This window comes from Trichoderma breve, chromosome 5, assembly GCF_028502605.1.
Source record: "Trichoderma breve strain T069 chromosome 5, whole genome shotgun sequence".
NCBI classification, from domain to species: domain Eukaryota; kingdom Fungi; phylum Ascomycota; class Sordariomycetes; order Hypocreales; family Hypocreaceae; genus Trichoderma; species Trichoderma breve.
Genome location: NC_079236.1, coordinates 3,643,860 through 3,662,492, shown reverse-complemented (window position 1 = coordinate 3,662,492; position 18,633 = coordinate 3,643,860). Strand labels below are relative to the sequence as shown.

Here is an 18,633-nt window from a genome sequence, read left to right as displayed (position 1 = left end):
ATTAGCGGATGTCGTATCGGAAATTTTATTGTTTAATACGATCTACAACCCCAACTCTTTTCGGAGCACCACAAGTCAAGGTAACATCCATGCGGCGAAAGACGGCATGCTCACTATGTTATTGTCTACCCTATTTTAAGTACATCTCTATGCTTAGTTTCGGCGGGTGTCATAGTTATCCATCGGCGACTCATCCTTTACAAGCTCCCAAACCTCCTCAATCGTCTTCACAACTGACTCTGGTAACGGCCCGTTGTTCAGGCCCGCAACAGTTTGCTCCAGCTGCGGGATCCTGCTCGCACCGAGAACAATTCCATCGCCCAGATGCTCCTTAAGTACCGAGTGATAGGCAACCCATCGGTACGCCAGCTCAGCCTTTGGAATGCCTGACACATTAGACGCTTCGTTCCAGATATCCAGTGCCTCCAGAAACTTTGGTCTGTTGTACAGGGTGTGGTACATCTGTCCAATGGCCGTTTCTTTGCTCCATCTTCCCTCACCACCGGATCCCTGCCGCAGCTGCTCAGATGACTTTGTAAGGAATCCTCCAGCAATTGCGCTGTAAGCGTAGAATGCAATGCCGTTTTCTCGGAAAATAGGGAATAGTTCCGTTTCGGACCTGCGGGCGACCGGATTGTAGTTTCCTTGATAGACAGTAGGAGCGACGTAGCCTTTCTCCTTTACAATCTTGAGAACGGCCTTTAATTCGTCTACATTATAGTTGGACAGTCCAAACTTTTCGAATTTTCCCTGGAGATACAAGTCGTTGATGCCAGCCAGAGTTCCTTCAAGAGACTCTTCTGGATCGGGTGCATGGAGATAAAAAATGTGTACCTGTTCGTCCGTCTTAGCGATGTATGTAGCAGGATAAAGCTTTTACACCACACTGAGAATAGAGAGTTGGAATACCTTGTCAACGCCCAGTTTTTGCAAGCTCTCCAGGCCTCTTTCGACAACTCTTTCTCGCGTTGATTGACCAGAAACCCATCCTCCAATGTGCTTCGTGTCAATGGTGAATCTTGATGGTGCCTTGAGTTTTCCCAAGATTTCTTCGCTGATGCCGTAGAGTTGTGCCGTGTCAAGCTGCTTGATTCCTACTTTTTCAACAGCATTGAGCACCTCGGCAGCCTGTTCAGCGGTGGGGAATGCGTTGCCTTTGTCGAAGTTGGCTGTGCCAAAAACAAGTCGTGGTCCGGAATACGCCATGGTTGAGAATGATCAACAAGTATTTCGATAATCTAGGTGAGAGGTAGTTTAAGCAATAAGCTAATTGAAGCCCAGGATCGGGGCTCTATTTAATCCCTTTTATAGATGTAAAAGACCTGAAAGATGCAATACGCAAAGCGTATTTACTTCCCAGGGTAAGTTTTCCTCTGTTTTGTGGAGATAATGGAGATAACTGGCAACTAGGCTTGTCGCGGGTTCATATTCCGTATTATTAATTGACGTGATACCATCGCGATGTTCATCCTCGGTCACTCGGCCACACGCAGCGCAGCTGAGTAGGTGGAGAAGAGAATAGTCTAACGAGAATTCAACCTATAAGATCATCCAGAGCTTAGTTTCGCCTTGTTACGAATAGTTTTTAGATACTAGCCATTGAGGCATCAATAGCAACGATTGGCAAATTTTAGGGGGCTGAAACTGGATTTGTAATCGTACATCCGGCGTCAATCGTATATCCGGTTGCTAACAACTCAATTGACCGAGACCCCGCGCCCCAGTGTTTGGCTTCAATTGAGCATACTTCTTGGATCTCTACAGGTTGAACGTAACAACGTCATTGTTTTCTCGATATAGTTGGTGATGATAAAGCTAGGGGGTGTCTATTTGCTTACGGCTTGTTGTAAGTGAGCATCTGACAAGCGAGTCTAGTCCTGAAGCGTTGCCCAATTCGACTATCGCTAACTCCGTAGTTCCAGGGTATCACTGTATGACTGCGATTTTCCATTTTCCAAATTCACGACAAATTAATATACGCCTCATAATTAATTCTGTAGATTCAGAATAGAGCCTGCATCTATATGCAGATAATATTCTGCAAATACGGAATACAGCTAGGCTGAAAGACCAGGGAGCGGCCGCAATGTAGGTAAGACACTGTAAAACGCTGTTATGATGTCGGCCGATCGCGTGAGCATGAAGTACACATATTCGTCTATTTTAGATATGGATGAGCTTTGTTATGATTTCGTAATTCTTATGGAATGCTTAATGATTAAATATTGAGGCGGACACCATGTTCGGTGGAAGTTTCATAGAGAAATCCCGCGCGAAAAGTTGCCCTACATTACAAACCGCAATCACGACTCCCCGCAATTCCAGAGGTGATGTATATTGAAAAGAGAGCCCAAGCAATGCACTCTTCTGAATTGCATAGCGGCAGCGTATCTGTAAATTCTCTTTTATACCAAAGTTAATATTTTCTCTAGTCACAATCATGGCCGACTTACCCCCGGATTATTTTGTCTCCTCCCTGCAGTACACCAAGAAGACCTTCCAGGATGTCTATCCCCCCATCGATCCAACCAATCCGGCCAACTCACTTGCGGGGAGAATTGTCATTATTACTGGCGCAAGCCGAGGTATTGGAGCTAGGGTCAGCAATCTTCCGGATCTAGTCCCATAACGCGACGGGCCGTCAAGCTGATTCGTTGTCATTTCCAGGGTATCGTGCCATCTTTTGCTAAAGCTGGGGTCCACGGCCTAGTTCTCGTTGCCCGAGATGAGGCTAAGCTGAAGGAAGTAGAGCGCGAGGTTCTCGCTATCAACCCCAAGATCGAAACTTTGCTTGTTGCGTTGGATATCACGAATGAGATCGCAGTGGGGCAGCTCTTCGACAACATCCAGACACGATTCGGCCGCTACGCAGATACACTGGTTCATAACGCAGCGGTCAATGCGGCCGGAAATGGAGGAGGCCCGATACTGCATGAAGCCGAGGTTGACGAATGGTGGAAGAACTTTGTGAGTCACCCACTGCTTTCCACGCCCTGCATTACATGGGAGAATGATGCATGCTAATTATTAGTCTGTTTCCAGGAAATCAATGTAAAGGGGTTCTTCGTCTTCTCGAAATATTTTATCTCTGCCCTTCCATCTCCGACTACACCTGCTATGATTATCAACATCTCATCTTCCGCAGCGTGGCTTGTGTATCCCGTGTCCGACGCTTACAGCGTCAGTAAACTCGCCAGCCAACAGTGGTGTACCATGCTCAATGCTGCATATGGGGGTACGCTCACTGTTGTAAGCATCCATCCTGGTCTTGTAGCTACGGACATGATGCAACCCTTTTTCGAGAAGTTTAATATGGATTCACCACTGTTGGCTGGGGGGCTTTGTACTTGGGTTGCAGCCGATGCAGAACGCTCGGCGTTCCTAAGCGGGAGGGTAATTTCATCCAACTGGGATGTTGAAGAATTGGTGGCTCGTAAAGCCGATATCGTAGCTAAGAACGAGTTGACAGTGGACTTGGTGGGCACCTTTGGCAAGGAGCACTTTAAGAGTGCTTGAACTGCTATCTGTTGAAACCAATCCAAGGTTACTCCATAGAGCATTCAAGAACTCTTCGACTTTTTTCTATAGACTAACTAGTATCAAAATAACACAGTAGAATTTTGACAAATGATAAGCTGGAATTAGATTCAACATGGGGGAGGAGGGATGGAGCTGAAGCTGGACTATTGAAGGGAGAGAGAGCAACGGGACGCGTGAAGTCATGTACCAAGAAATCAAAAGGATATTCTAATTCAATGCAGTATGTGTAGCACCACTTAATTTATTGGGTCTACATCTATCTACTGCGAAGGATAGAACTTGAATGAATCAATAAATCAAGCATTTAGGCTTACTGCCGGAAAGTAGAGAACACAAACTAGACACTCAAGCCAATCGTATCCGTAGGAAGTGCAGAAATTTTGACAAAGGCCGTCCTTGTGCGAGACTTTCCTGGCAGGCATCGCTCTCAGCATGCTGTAAAAGGCCACTCATTTGCAAGAATGGCGACCTGCATGTTGGGCATTCAAAGTTATTCTCTCCATCATCGCACCTGTAACGCTTAGATTGATAGCACTCAAGAGCAATACCAATTATCTCGTCTTCACCCACTTCTGATGGACAGCCATCGTATTCCATGTGTAGTAGCATAGCCGACCATGATGAAAACTTCTTGTAACACCCAAAACATTCTTTATCCTTTGGTTGGTGAGTAATGAGGTGCTGGATACGGTTAGATAAGAATACGACGGGGAGCTTCAAAGGGGCTTACGGCCTTGAGATTTGAAGAGGATTGAAAGTAGTCCCCGCAGACACTACACATATTATGCTCCGATATATCATGATCCCGAAGCTGCCCAGAAGTTTTAAAACAGCGATCACAAGAATTGCAGTAATGATGGGCTGTCTCTTGATGGCTATCTAACTCATCCCTACTAGGGAAGTCAGGAGAGCTAGTGCATAAGTGACAGAAATTATGTTTCGGAGAATCGCGGACGTGCTGTTTTAGGGCTGGCAATGAATTGAACGGCTTTTCGCATCGCAGACAACAATACCCGTGGAGGGATGATTCTCGCCAATGCTGTATCAAAGCTCCCACGGAACCAAAGTTTCTGTCGCAAGGCTCGCAGTATCCCATAATTAACGATATGTATTTTAGGATAGCGGAATGTTCGATGAAGAGAGGTTAGAGTTGTCTGGATAACAACGACGTGAGGGGTTGGCTGCAGTCACCATTGGGTGTGATTGGTGCGGCCTGGACGAATTAGATACGTTCACGTGAAATAAGTAACACGAAAGGACATGTTCCTTCGAAATATAGAGCGATGCGGGACGATGTTATCAGTCGTAAAACGTCTTAATCTATTTGAACATCAATGTCTACTGTGATATGTATACTATAAAGATTTGTCAATTTAGATGCACAAAGAAATAAATTGTTCGAAATTAAATACAGAATCTGAGTTATCTACTTACGCCATCTGAATGTCTTTCTCTCCCATTCTTTCACCAATCCTTACGTACGACCTCTTGTGTTTCCCCTTTGTACGTAGCTGCCACAATCTCAATGCACTCATGACCACAGCAAGAGCGCATCGTTCTCCCAAAGTGCCCGATTCGAGACTATTAAGAAGCTGGAGCGTAAAGAGTGGCTTGGGATTCACTAGATCAAGCACGGTTGCCAACGAAACAGGCAGCCATGACAGTTTGGCGACGACCTCTCCTTCGGGAGGGACTCTTCGAGAGGAACTGGGGCATCTCACCAGCTTCCATGCGACTCCTTCTTCAGTACATCTCTTCCATTCAAACCTTTCTCTCTTCAAAGCTCTCCCGGCCTCAATGACGAAGTGAAATACGACGCTATTGTCTGCCACTGACCTTGCAGTCATCGTCTCCGTCTCAGTCACCTCTCGCGACGCCTGCCTCTTATCGTCCTTAGCCAGCGGCGGAAGCATAATGTGACTCTTGTTGCTGAAAAGATTTATCTTTTGCTCAAAAAGCGTGATGTCGCCCACGGCAGCGAGAATGGCATCTTCATGGCTGGTTCCATTGTACAAAATAAAACCTCCCCTGGCGCCCAACGGTTTTGGGAATGACCAGCCATAGGGGTGGAATTTCGCCAAGTAGAGAACTTCATCTGCGTTTGCGTCGCATATCGTAAAAGATTTTGACCATCCAGCCTTTATTGTCATGGTTGAGGGGAAGCGACGGTAGCACAAAGGTGCCACTGCTGTATATGTCGGCGGTATCAGGACGTTTGGGTCATGGTAGTAATACTTAGGCGGTAGACTGGGCTCATACTCTAATGCATCTTGAGTGATGATGACGCCTTCAGGATTTGTCGCCATGATAATTCGTAAGAATAGCCAAATAGCGAAGCAGGTGAAGAGCTACAGCCTCTCAGAGACAAAGGTTGGGCCGAAACAGTGTTGATGCCAGAGAAAGGTAACAATATTTGTAGGTAGAAGTATTTGGCGTTCTAAGATCCAAATTGAGGCATTATTGTGCTCCCATCACTTCTCCCATCACTGCTATTGGCACTCAGCTGTTGGTTCAAAATGAGGCCATCTCATTCAAAAATTAGTATCACAGGGCCACCAAATGGTCTGTGTGGCAATGTAGCCGTGCCAGATAGCTCACCAGCGTCTCAGCTCCAGGGAATGCCATGGTTCGATGAGACAGCAACACAATATCTCAGATACCATGAGAGCTAGCCAACCATTTCAATGCGTGTCTTGAAGCCTCTCCGTAGTATTGGGGAGTTGTCTATATACCTAACTTGTCCGCCTGCTGTATAAGAAGTATACGTTTGAGCACTGAAGGAGCTGCATTAATAGGTCCATGGAGCTGGGCAGACAACTTTCGCAGGCTGTAGGCAATCAGACAGTCGACGCGGCTGGATGAAGCAGTACCAGAGATGTCATTATGGTTGCTAATACAAGCCTCAATATCACCAACTTCAATCCGACAGCCACGGATCTCTACTTGACCATCACAATGGCGGATAATGCACATCTTCCAAGGTGCAATGAAGGGACCCAAAAAGTTCCCGTGCCATCGTTCTAAAAATATACTCGCCCTTTCTGTAACCCCTGCATGTGACACCATTGATGTGAGCATTATCGGGACATCTTTTTACCATATCCTAACATTTCGATAAGATCATACGTATATACCTGTACGTCAATATCGTAAATATTGAAGAAGGTGAGAGAGTAATCGGAAGTGAGTGTGTCGGAACATATCCCCCTTACGGCTCAGCTGCATGCGTGGCATTCTCTGAGCACTATTATAGGCCGAATATGCATCAATTATCTTGGCCAGCACGCCAACGGCTCAACGAATGCAGGGGCAGTTGCACAGTCCCACCAAAATACATACCGGTGAACGTCATTTTCATCTCGTCCCGGGCTTTAGGATATTAAAGATGCAAGCCATCTCGTAAATAGATGGACACGTAGGTCTCTGTACCCACGAAGATACATCCGACCTGCAGTCGGTCTGTTTCATATAGACGCCTGAGGCGATCGAATATGTGACGTGTCATGCATTGTATGAGATCGTGAGATGAGAGGTTTTAATTTAACAATAGCGAGTTATAATATCGGCATCTATGAAACAGACTTGTCTCTGAACCGGGAGTGGGCACATCGACATATATAAGCCTCCCCGCCCACATGTTCCTACGATCATTTAACACTATCTATCGACATTTTCGTGACAAAAAGAACCGAAACAAAGAGGTGAGCAAATGACACGTTTCGTTCTTGAATAACTCTTTGACTCATTTTCTCATAGTTTCGTCGCTCTCTCCACCAATAACATGGATCCCAACGAGACCAAACCAAAATTGAACGGCTTATCCAATGGCGCACCAAACACGAAGATCGCAGCAACTGTTACCAACTTCTTCAGTGCCCACCCCAATATCCGCTTTGTTCGTTTCCAGTGGCAAGATCTTTCTGGTCTCTTACGAGGCCGCATTATTCCTCTCGAGCATGCACTTGCGATAGCAGCAGGAGAGCGGACGTTACGCGTGGGGCCAGTGGCATTTATGGGTGTTGTAGACAACAGTTTTCTGCCAAGCACAGACTTCAAGGGCAACGATGTGCTTGTGACTGACTGGACATCGTTACGGACACGACAACGACTGGATCCCTTGTATGCCAGCGTCATGTGTAAGGTTGTCCAGCACCTCCCCTACCTGACTCAGCCAAATTGGAATCTCTGTCCACGGCGGGCTTTGGAGACGGTGGTGGAAAAGGGAAAGCAGACGCTCCATGTCGACTTCCTTGTCGGACTTGAAGTCGAGTTCGAAATCATGAAGGCCACAGACGAAGGAGGGTATGTTCCATACGCCAAAAGCCTGGGCAACTGTGTGGTATCGTCGTATCGTGACCCTTGTTTCGCCTTTATAGAGGAGGCTGTTGTGGCATTGATGGATGCTGGAGTCAAAATCGACGCATTCCAGAGCGAGGGCAATCGGGGACAGTACGAAATCGCTCTAGGGCCGCTGCCTCCTGTGCAAGCTGTTGATCAGTTACTCCTAGTCCATGATACCCTCAAACACATATTTGCCCGCCACGGACTGGTAGCCACCATGTCACCACGCCCATTGCCATCACGACGGCAATCATCGGGACAACATGCCCATATCAGCATCAATCCGCCACAAGATGAGGAATCTTTCTTGGCTGGTATGCTGCAGAGGCTTCCTCAGCTCTGTGCCTTCGGCCTTCCTTACGAAATATCGTATGAGCGCGTGAAGCCCGTATTTGCTGGCAACATGGTGTCATGGGGCACTGAAGACCGCACGGTGCCCATCCGGAAGGTCAAGGCCGGCCATTGGGAATTTCGTTCCCTTGATGCCACGGCCAATATGTATCTTGCTTTGGCAGCAATACTGAGCGCCGGTATTCTTGGATGCGTTACTAAGGAGCCTCTGGTCCTAAAAGACTGCGGTATTGAACTTCACTCAGATAATAAATACGGTGAAACGTTGCCTCAAAGCCTTGACGAAGCACTTAACCGGCTAGAAACGACGTTTGAAGAGCTTGAAAACGTGATGGAAAGCAGAATCATCCGACACTATCTCCAGATGAAGAAATATGAGGCATCATTGGTTCGGAACATGGGGACACAAGCAGCTCGAGATCTTCTGATTGAGCTTTTCTAGATGAGTTATTAGACGTATTTAGGAACATATAGTAACCACCGCGTCCAGCTGCCACGATACATACCTGTATCTCACAAATCAGGAAAGGGAGCTTAACTAAAGCAGAGGGATATACAGGAGTTATAGACTCAATTCAGTTGCTGCATCCATCATTCTCACCAACTATAAGTGTGTCCCCTTGACAAATTCATCAATAATTTTGACTATTTCCGCATTACTATCTCGCTCAGCGATAAACCTAGCCGTCTGACCCAGGCCATCTTGGGCATCCACGTTGGCTCCCCTGGACAAGAGATATCTCACGGCCTCGGCGTTTTTCATGGCGGTGGCTGCATGAAGCGCAGTCTTTCGTCGTGAAAGAGGTCTCTGCTGGTGCGCATACCATCGTTCAGCGGTTTCTCGTGGATCTCCTGAATAAGGCACCTCCTCGTCCGATTCCGTGACTCTTCTGTAATTCACATCTAGTCCCTGATCTAGAAGCCACCCAAGCATCGTCAGTCCCCCAGTGTTGTTGCCTTCCGCGTTCACAATCAACAGATCGTCTTTGAGTCGCTCTGTTTCTGGCACCTTGTACAACTTCCATAGATGCTGAAGTACCTGCAGAGTACCAGATTGGATGGCAAACTCAAGAGAGGTCTTTTGGAACCAATCTTCGGAGACGAGAAAATTTGGGTCTACTTTGACAATGGCGTCCAACAGATTGATGCTTTCTTCCGAGTTCTCCCCACGCGCAGCATCGAAAAGCAACATTTTATCTACCGGAGTCCATTTGTTCCTGAGAGCTGCAGCCCAAACACGGAGTGGCATCTTTTCTTGCTGTTCATCTGGGTAATAAAATAACTTGACGTGTTCTTTCAAAAGCCAATTTTCGGGCGGTGGAGGAGAATCCAAGGGCTTTTCATCCGCGATCTTTATGGCTAGACCAGGATTGCCGGTATTCAATGCAGTGAAGAACATGGCTTGGCGGAATAGAGGCAGAGTCAAGAGGCGATCGGCATCTGCTGCACTCACGGTAGGGCTGCCTGATCGGAGTGAAGCCATGTCCGCTTGTCCAGATGCGCAAGCCGAAAAGAAAGGCTCCAATTTCTCACCTAGTTGGCTCACATGTCGCAGGTTAATCCATGCGCTCTAATAAAGACGAAGCTTCAGAAAGTCCCTTACCGGAAAAAGAAGCAATTAGAGGATCCGTTTCGCAGATTTTAATTGCACTTGCCATGGGACCAAATCTCTTCCCATGCCACATGAGCGGGCGCACAAAGTCGCTCGCCAAACTGTCATCAGGCAAATGATGAACTCGCTGCTCTGCCGGCCCGAAATGCGCCAGGCATCGTTTGAAGAATTCTCCCAGTTGTATTTTCTCGGCGAACAGTTCCGAGACGGCATTCACGTAGCACCCCGGCGTCTGATCGCGGATTATGCTCACCATGGTTGTGGTCTCTCTGGGGGATTGTGATAATTGCGGCAATTGTGGTGATAGTAGTATATATAAGAGACAAAGGAAAATTGAGGATAGGTATATTAGCATTTAGGCGGGAAACAGAGTTGCCAGATTGCAGCAGACCGGCGTCTACTTTATATATTGCGGGCTGGTCATATATGCGCTCTCGAGAATCCTTCAAGAATCCTACAACATCGGAACAGGTGTGCGATAATCCGATGGCGATCTCAGAGCCTTGGGGGCCGCCTTGCTCCACACACACTTGCGGAGACAGAATCCTATTATGTATAAGTGGTTGGTCGTGATGCAGATTTTTATTGAATGGTTGTTGGATGAGTTACATCAACCAGATTGAGAACCACCGTTGGAGTCGCTTGCTGCCTATAACGCTTAAACGTTAACTTATTAGCAACTCCGGATGCATGATCGACCATTTACATAACAAATTCACAGCAAATTCGGGCACATTTCATGGATACATCACTATACCGCTCTGACAGCTGTATTTCTTAATTATTCTCTACCTTTCTTCCTCAGTTCGAGGCTGGGACAGGGACGATCTATCTATCGTTCAATGTTATGCGACGTCATACACGATCCTAATAGGGTAAGCAGAGAAAACTTCCAAAATGATGCTTCATTGCAAATAGATACTACTTCGCGTGTAAATTCAACGAGTGGCTTAATACTATCCACATTACCTGGAGAAAAGCTACTCTAGTCTTATTCTTTCAATATAATAAGACAGGCCTCAAGGCAGAAGAAAGTTGCAACCTAGATACACAGCCTCATTCTAAGGACTCTACACACCATGGCAATTCATACGGAGTGTAGCCCGCCCACCACGAAGAAATTGGAACATAGAGTATACTTTCTACATTCCTTAAACTTATCCTACGAATAGCTGATCCGATATTTAGCTTTGTTATAAAATTAATGATTCGATGAGCATGTCCGAGATGTCTTCAGTCTCATGTGTCTAGACTCATGACGCTAAATCTCAAGTGTCAGGGATCGGTAAGAAGGAAGCGGGGCGAGGCAGAGCTGCAGTCAGCCCGAATGGTCCTACAGTAATTGGATTGTAAATAATAAAAACCAGGCAACATCATCTTTTACTGTTGGCCACTCAGTAAATAGTCCTTTCAACTCAATTCAATATGCTACGATTTGGCCTCCAACATGGCGCTCGCCGGCTTCTCACAACCTCTGCAACCCGATCGAAACAAGTTGATCTGGTATGCCCAATCTGTTTCGACTTTGGCTTTTCGCAAACTGCATTCCGTGGTAGCGTGGAAGATGATGCTTCAGAAACTGCCAAGTCGAGGCCATCCAGTCCCAAAAGCGAGCATAGTGACAATGGCAACGCCAAAGCTATACCGGGGAGCCCTCCTAAGCCGACAACTCCAGAAGCACCTCAGAACAGCTCGATGAGGAGTAAAATACGATCTTCAATGAATTTGCTCACCAACTCCGAGACTATGAAACATAAATATGAGAATAAAATCGAGGCAATTTATACGATGCCGATTGATAACGACATAGTCGATGCTAGAGTATACGACCTTCTCGAGGGCCAAGAGCCAAATTTCCAGGAGGGTGGACATGAAGAGGCACAATCCTTTGTCAAAGCGGAGCTCATCAAGAACAAGTCTATTCCATTCAAATACTGGCTTGAGCAACCTTGTCCTTCACATCGCAATACTGGAGACCAGGTTGCACCTTGTGTGACCTTGAGGCGTGGCCTCCACGACTATATGATGGAAACTAGCCCGGGATATGCGCAGCGGCAGGAGTTGATGCGCGAACTGGGATTCGTAACTACAGGAGGAAGTTCGGCTTCTCAGTGTCTTCGAATTGGTCACTTGGGTGCTGGCGAGCTACCAGCGCATGCGTGGGGTGTAGAGAGCTTTCTCAAAACAGGTATGAAGCTGGAAATGACGAATGCTTCAAAAGCGGATAGCTTACCAATATGTTCGCAGATATCCCGTCACCTTGGAGACAGCCCTGGTTTCCAGATCGTGGACTAACAGTATTTGAGCGAACAGTGCCATCCGGAAATACCGCATCTGATGAAGCTTTTCAAAAGGCTACGAATTGGTTCCGTGAATGCAACGACACCCATGAAGATTGCTTGGCGGGAGAGATCTTAGAGATGCCTGACCGAGTTCTCGACATCGCCGCTGAAGACACTGCGTCCGGTGTCAAGTTGATTCAAACGAACGGCAAAAAGGCTAGATACGCCTGCTTAAGCCATCGGTGGGGGAAGGAAACATCTCAAGCCACGAAGCAAAACGTCGAATCACTGTACAACGAAGTACCGTGGGACTACCTCTCGCCTACTTATCAAGACTCTATAACATTTCTGAGAAAATTCTCAAAATGGCACCAAGACCAATACGGGGAGGAGATACGCTATATATGGATCGACAGCTTGTGCATTATACAAGACTCCAAGAGCGATTGGAAGAAACATTCTCTCAAAATGAGCGACATATATTCCAACTCCTCTATCACCCTAGTAGAGAGCCATGGACTTCACACTGAGAAAAGATTGTTCCAAGACTCTACTGCTAGGCGGGGCTCAAAGTCGTCTGTCTCTATCCAAGACGCAGAAGGTAAGGATCACGAATTGCACTATCGACACACCATCTATCATCCCACATTCATGGTCAAGGGTGATGATATTCCAGTCTGGAAGAGAGCATGGGTATTTCAAGAACGCCTTTTGTCGCGCCGCCTTCTCATTTTTGGGCCCGATGAGCTTTCATGGCAATGTGCAAGCCACCACAAATGCGAATGTGGCCTCGAGGAACTCGAAACACAAAGTGATAAACTCATGAAAGAATGGGAGGATGACATTCACATTCCACTGCATTCGGCAAGTAGCAGAAGAGATATGCAGCGCACGCTCGGCAACAATCCCTCTCACAAACAACTTCGAAAAGCCTGGAGACTCGTTGTTGAGGAATATTCGCGACTTGACTACACATACCGCAGCGATACCCTCTTTGCCATAGCAGGTCTTGCAAAGAACTTTAATGCAAGATTGGGCGGTAAGAAGTACTTCGCTGGCATTTGGTACAATGAATATGATGAACTGCAAGGAAGTGAAGAGGCCGCAGACTGGGAACCTCAAGCAGAAACAGCTCTGGATCTGTTATGGAGGCTCGCCTATTTTAAAGATGCAGAGAGAGAGGATCTTCCCGAACCCGCGGTCCCTATATCATGGAGCTGGGCATACCCCGAATGCGAAATCGTCTACCCGTTTCATGACGATGAAGTGATCAATCAGTATACTCTGGTGGCATCAATAGGAGGCGCTATGAATGTTCCTAAACTGCCAGACGATCACGATCAGCCGCGAAATTGGGTGATGGATGACATGTATACAGAGGTGCCTCCATCTGCAATCATTCTCGCTGGTCCTCTTTGGAAGACGGAGGTTACTGCGGCGCCGCATCTCTTTACCATTCAAGATACCGAGTATCCAGAGTACACTTACTTCTTGGGAGCCATGTCGGCCGAGATTCTTCAAGAGAGCGCCGTCGGAAGACAGATTCGCCAAACAAGACTTATTGTCACACCCCCCAAGGATGAGGGCGAGAGCAATGAATCTGCGGTCAACAAGATGCCGCAACTTGTCTTTTACCCAGACAGTACGAAAACCGTCATCACTGAATCGTTTTACTGTCTGCCGATGGCAAGTTTTAAGCGCCTGCCTATCAAGGCCACTGTAAAGGAAAAGGTCGTATTTGCCGCCTTGGTACTGGAGCCTGTGGGGCACAAGGCAAATACTGAGGGCTACGATCCGGATTTATCGCATAGAGATCCTTCGGAATTGGTCTTTCGGAGAGTTGGATTGGCGTATACGACGGATGGGGGCTGGAGAGAGGAGCATGATAAGATGCTGGAAAAGATGCCCGCCAATATTGTGTACATAGTTCAGTGATGGCTTACGGAGATGCGATGAATGGTGGAGTCAATTGGATTATAGAGCAGAACATTAAAGATCGCCTGACAGCTACTCAGAAATTATAATAAGACAATGCGTGTACTTGATCACATCGTTTCGTTTCATCCCGAGGTCAATCAACTTCAGCTAGTTTTCGGTGTAACTGAACATGCTGCTAATTTTACCTCTAATTAAAACAGGAATACGCCGTATATCTGCTACGCGCCTCAAAATGGATTGGTTTGCTCATTTAGGCGCTCACCATGGATACAGGATACACAATACTAATTTAAGATTCCAGGTATACCATTAATTTCACTGTCAACAGAGATGACCTGAAACAAGATATACTTGACGGGCCAACACCATGTGGTATTCAGCCTAGTAAATGAGGGCGTCATCATCCCACATTGCTGAAGAATGAGGCTGTGAATTAAGCGCCTGTCGGCCTGCCCATTTTATACGCGCCTCGCCTGCATAAGCGGAAACTGCACACCGAATCTATATTGGTTCTGCGTACTATTTGCGTTAAGCGCGCTGCCGACGACATGGAATTGATTGCTTGAAGGTAATCAGATGTGTATATATAAAGCAATGAAGAACTTCAAATTTTTGGGACAAGACAAATCTACAATAATACAAATTCGACTTATTAATTCTGTAACTCAAGCGCCCTCTCACATTAATTAATTACACCGCAATTGTTTATTATTGTTTATTATATCATCATGGCATCCCGAAAGAGCTTCACCATTGGGTGGGTTTGCGCTCTCCAAGAGGAATATGAGGCCGCATGCGCTATGCTTGACGAAGAGATTGAAGGCCCAGAATACCAAGAGCCAGGGGATAGCAACACCTACTGCTTTGGTCGTATTGGCGGGCACCGTATTGTTATTGGATCCCTTCCCTCAGGTCGCTACGGCGTCACAGCAGCCGCTCGTGTTATGGTCGACATGACACGCACCTTTTACAAGTTACGGCTTGTCTTGATGGTTGGCATAGCAGGGGGCGCCCCTACTTCAGAACAAGACATCCGTCTCGGCGATGTTGTCGTTAGTGTTCCTTATAAGAACATTGGGGGAGTTGTTCAGTTCGATATGGGGAAACAAATCGATGGCACATTTCAACGAACTGGCCATCTAAATTCTCCTCCATCACAAATACTCAACATCCTTCCAGAAATCAAGCGAAGACATCAATTTCCTGACCAATATGGAGGCGTGGATCAACATCTGAAGAGATTCGACAACGACCCTCGCTTCCACCGACCTGATGTGGATCGGTTATTCCGCTCCGATAGCAAACACCAAGGCGGGAAGACTTGTACAGGATGCGACCCGAGTGAGCTCGTTGCGCGTCCGCCTCGCACATCGCCCAGAGCCATTGATGTCTTTTACGGCACAATCGCATCCTCCAACACGCTCATGAAAGACGCTAGAGCTAGAGACTCTTACGCTCATGACCCGGAGCTGAAAGTACTGTGCTTCGAGATGGAAGCCGCGGGCCTTATGAATGACTCCCCATGTCTTGTGATCCGGGGAATTTGCGATTACTGCGACTTGCATAAGAATGATGAGTGGCATTATTATGCAGCAGCAACAGCAGCAGCATATGCTCGAGAACTTCTTTCTGTAATTGAGCCCTGAAACACGTAGCACTATTGCAATGTTGGGTAATTGGACGGATTTATTGCGTCGGATAGACATATTGTTTTACAATATTGTGTATTCATAGAGATAGGATTGTACAGTATCATTTGTCACCAAACACATTCATATAGCGTATAAAAGATGCTTTAAAAAAGCATTTCCAAGATTGTTAATGCCACCTCGGATGTTGACCATCTCAATAATTTCGGTACTGTGTAAACAATATACTGTAAGATTCCCAGCCATTAACTGTTAATAATCAGTTTATAGATCGCATATCAGTAGAATAATCACGGAAGTTAGATAAACGAACCTCCTCAGCGGTCAAGACTAGAGCTAATGCGATAGTCTGATCACTGATTTCTGTGCTAGATAACGGAGCACGAATCATTTAGATACACTCATTTTTATATTTGAGAAGTAATGTCACATGAACGTTGCTCTGCGCTTAAAGCGATATGAGGCTGCGGCATGCTGTCATAAGAAGACAGAGCTGGAAGCCATCTTTCATAAGTGACCATGGGATCCAACGAACTATCAACCTGCTGGATGAATGGTTCTTCGCTGCTGCTACAAGTACCACAGTTTACATAGGCATTATCGACGACGCATCTGACGTCTAAAAGACATTAGTATGAGTTTCATCACAGTCGTTAATAGGGCTAGTTGTAAATGACTTGCAGTGATCGATCAGCTCATTTTCCACATGTGAAGTTGCCTCAGCATAAGGTTGGAAAGGGTCCCCCCGATGGCATGAAAGAGAACTTTGCGGTTCAAGATTGCTAATGGTTTGAGGTCCGATCTGGGTCTGTGTTCCATTCTCCCCTTTTGAAGCATGGTGCTTGTGTTTCTTAGACGATACAGTAGGTTGATATTGCCGGACCTTTAGGTGGCCCCGACGTCGTTCCCGCTGGCGATAATGACCCTCTTTCGCCGCATGTCAGCGAATAAGTTTGGCATTGGGAGATTTGGACGCATTCTTCGGATTCGTATTCACAATCCACATTCTGGGTTGCCATGGTCTGCTTTGTGACAGGGCTTGTCGCCTCGTGTCACTGCATTCGGGGCTCTGCATGTTTCCGCAAGTTATGATCATGAGTTGATTGGGCAACTCATGGCTTGTCTAGCTCATCTTTGTCCAAGTCAGTATATATGCAGTTTCCATCTTTGTAGCAGGATACCGATTCTCCTTTTATTAAAATCAGCGAGTTGGTCCGGAATCGGCGGCTTTTCCACTTACTTTGCGTGGCCCGGATTGTAAAAATGGAACTTTGACACCAACGACACGCAGCTGATATCAACTACAAACTCTGTGCGGAACTACGCTCTAAAGAGGCATTGCTGCGGCAGTTGGGCTGGTGGGGGTTTCAAACTAGGAAATTGGCCATTTCCTAAGAGGTAGAAGCGTCTGTTGTGGACGGCGCCATCAGCGTGGTGTAAGATGATGAAGTCGACACTTTGTTGGTCGAGTCACGTCTTTTTTAGAAGCTGAGTGTCATCTATTTCACAATTAAGTTCACCGCTTGAGGTGACCCTATTCATGGTGACGATGAAGAATAGAGTTCCAAAGTTACAATTTGTGATTGCCGTTTGGATTGAGCAAAGTGTCATGGGCTTTTGATGACACCCTTCACTACCACAGCCTCTATACTCATCCGTGATAGTTGATTCGCAATTTGAGCGTTGTTCGTGATAATATATAACTAACCGACCTATCATGCTTCCGTTCATTTTGTCATACAACAATATTCTTTGGCTTTCCAGCACACCAATCTTCAACATTTTCCTTGTAGGCTCCTAAGTAGCCATCTATTGTTGCCCTTGCATACCATGCCACGTGCGGCGTAACCAACAGGTTCAATTCTTCCGCTTCATCTTGACTGAGCTTGAGAATAGGGCTATCGCCTTCCTTCCAATGATCGCCAGCACCAGAGGGCTCTTTTAAGAAGACATCCGTTGCGCACCCATCGATCACGCCTCCTCTCAAAGCCTGAATGAGCGCTGGCTCATCAACAATACCTCCACGTGAAACATTTATCATGATGGTCTTCTGAGACATCATTTGGAACTCATCATGAGATATGAGATTAAGCGTCTCTGGGTTGCGGGGCAGACATAGGACAAGCACTGTTGATCGACATAGAACCTCCGCAAACGGTGTCCGAGTATCATGAACTTCTGTGCTCATCGTATCTCGTGTAGAAGCAGCTGTAACAGAGCCCGACACTGCGCCCTTCCGAGAGGCAATTAGAACAGTCATCCCGAGACCACGGCAAAGCTGAGCAACACGCTGACCTATATTTTGACAAGATGTTAGCCATCGCTCATTTTTTTACTCAATATGCCAAGTTCCTACCTATTGCTCCATAGCCGATAATGCCGACGGTTTCTTCTTTACATGATAGTGGTAATTTGTTGTCCCTGGAGTTCAATCGGTTGGTGATTGTACCCCGTCTCACCCATTCATCTGTTCCCAAGATGACCTTTTGCATCAGCATAAGACGTCGGCGGCAAGCAAAGTACATCGCCAGGACATGATTTGCAACGCTATCACCATTCGCATCTGGCGCATTAAGAACCCTGATTCCCCTCTTTTTACACTCTTGTTTATCGATGCTATCCGTCCCGGACGCCAACGCCGCGATCAGACGAAGATTTGGAGTTTTGGCTGCCGAGAGAGTTGAAGCATCAAGACGTGTGAGTGTAAGGGCAACTATAGTTGCATCTTTCACAGCCTCTTGAATATCATCGTTTGAAGTAAGTTGTGTCTCGCAGACTTTCAACTCGTAAGTGTGTGGGGGTGGCAGGTTGAGTAGATTCGGGGGGATAGGGACGTGCCAAGCGTCTAGAGCGACAATTTTGTGATGCATTTTGCGAATTGAACCAAAAAGACGGAGAAACATTGAGTTGTATACAATGG

The 18,633-nt window shown here is 46.6% G+C and overlaps 8 protein-coding genes across 8 annotated transcripts; 4 read left to right on the top strand and 4 right to left on the bottom strand.

The window, feature by feature from the left end:
* Window positions 1-153: 153 nt before the first annotated feature.
* On the bottom strand, window positions 154-1,206 carry T069G_08725 (aldo/keto reductase family domain-containing protein; the record flags this gene model as incomplete). The annotated part of the gene is made up of 2 exons (XM_056175935.1): window positions 154-834; window positions 910-1,206. 2 exons carry the CDS (start codon window positions 1,204-1,206, stop codon window positions 154-156), a joined length of 978 nt encoding a protein of 325 aa, XP_056026884.1.
* Window positions 1,207-2,440: 1,234 nt separating this feature from the next.
* Window positions 2,441-3,516, top strand: T069G_08724 (short chain dehydrogenase domain-containing protein; the record flags this gene model as incomplete). The annotated part of the gene is made up of 3 exons (XM_056175934.1): window positions 2,441-2,599; window positions 2,668-2,967; window positions 3,043-3,516. The coding sequence occupies 3 exons, from the start codon at window positions 2,441-2,443 to the stop codon at window positions 3,514-3,516; spliced, it is 933 nt and encodes a 310-aa protein (XP_056026883.1).
* Window positions 3,517-4,970: 1,454 nt separating this feature from the next.
* On the bottom strand, window positions 4,971-5,846 carry T069G_08723 (uncharacterized protein; the record flags this gene model as incomplete). Its single annotated transcript, XM_056175933.1, has 1 exon — window positions 4,971-5,846. The coding sequence occupies one exon, from the start codon at window positions 5,844-5,846 to the stop codon at window positions 4,971-4,973; it is 876 nt and encodes a 291-aa protein (XP_056026882.1).
* Window positions 5,847-7,321: 1,475 nt separating this feature from the next.
* Window positions 7,322-8,674, top strand: T069G_08722 (glutamine synthetase, catalytic domain-containing protein; the record flags this gene model as incomplete). Its single annotated transcript, XM_056175932.1, has 2 exons — window positions 7,322-7,868; window positions 7,917-8,674. 2 exons carry the CDS (start codon window positions 7,322-7,324, stop codon window positions 8,672-8,674), a joined length of 1,305 nt encoding a protein of 434 aa, XP_056026881.1.
* Window positions 8,675-8,836: 162 nt separating this feature from the next.
* Window positions 8,837-10,100, bottom strand: T069G_08721 (uncharacterized protein; the record flags this gene model as incomplete). The annotated part of the gene is made up of 2 exons (XM_056175931.1): window positions 8,837-9,765; window positions 9,836-10,100. The coding sequence occupies 2 exons, from the start codon at window positions 10,098-10,100 to the stop codon at window positions 8,837-8,839; spliced, it is 1,194 nt and encodes a 397-aa protein (XP_056026880.1).
* A 1,169-nt stretch (window positions 10,101-11,269) lies between these two features.
* On the top strand, window positions 11,270-14,061 carry T069G_08720 (heterokaryon incompatibility protein (HET) domain-containing protein; the record flags this gene model as incomplete). The annotated part of the gene is made up of 4 exons (XM_056175930.1): window positions 11,270-12,083; window positions 12,128-12,727; window positions 12,803-12,994; window positions 13,058-14,061. The coding sequence occupies 4 exons, from the start codon at window positions 11,270-11,272 to the stop codon at window positions 14,059-14,061; spliced, it is 2,610 nt and encodes an 869-aa protein (XP_056026879.1).
* Window positions 14,062-14,792: 731 nt separating this feature from the next.
* On the top strand, window positions 14,793-15,710 carry T069G_08719 (phosphorylase superfamily domain-containing protein; the record flags this gene model as incomplete). Its single annotated transcript, XM_056175929.1, has 1 exon — window positions 14,793-15,710. One exon carries the CDS (start codon window positions 14,793-14,795, stop codon window positions 15,708-15,710), a length of 918 nt encoding a protein of 305 aa, XP_056026878.1.
* Window positions 15,711-17,448: 1,738 nt separating this feature from the next.
* Window positions 17,449-18,583, bottom strand: T069G_08718 (d-isomer specific 2-hydroxyacid dehydrogenase, NAD binding domain-containing protein; the record flags this gene model as incomplete). The annotated part of the gene is made up of 3 exons (XM_056175928.1): window positions 17,449-18,008; window positions 18,070-18,105; window positions 18,163-18,583. 3 exons carry the CDS (start codon window positions 18,581-18,583, stop codon window positions 17,449-17,451), a joined length of 1,017 nt encoding a protein of 338 aa, XP_056026877.1.
* Between the last annotated feature and the right edge of the window lie 50 nt (window positions 18,584-18,633).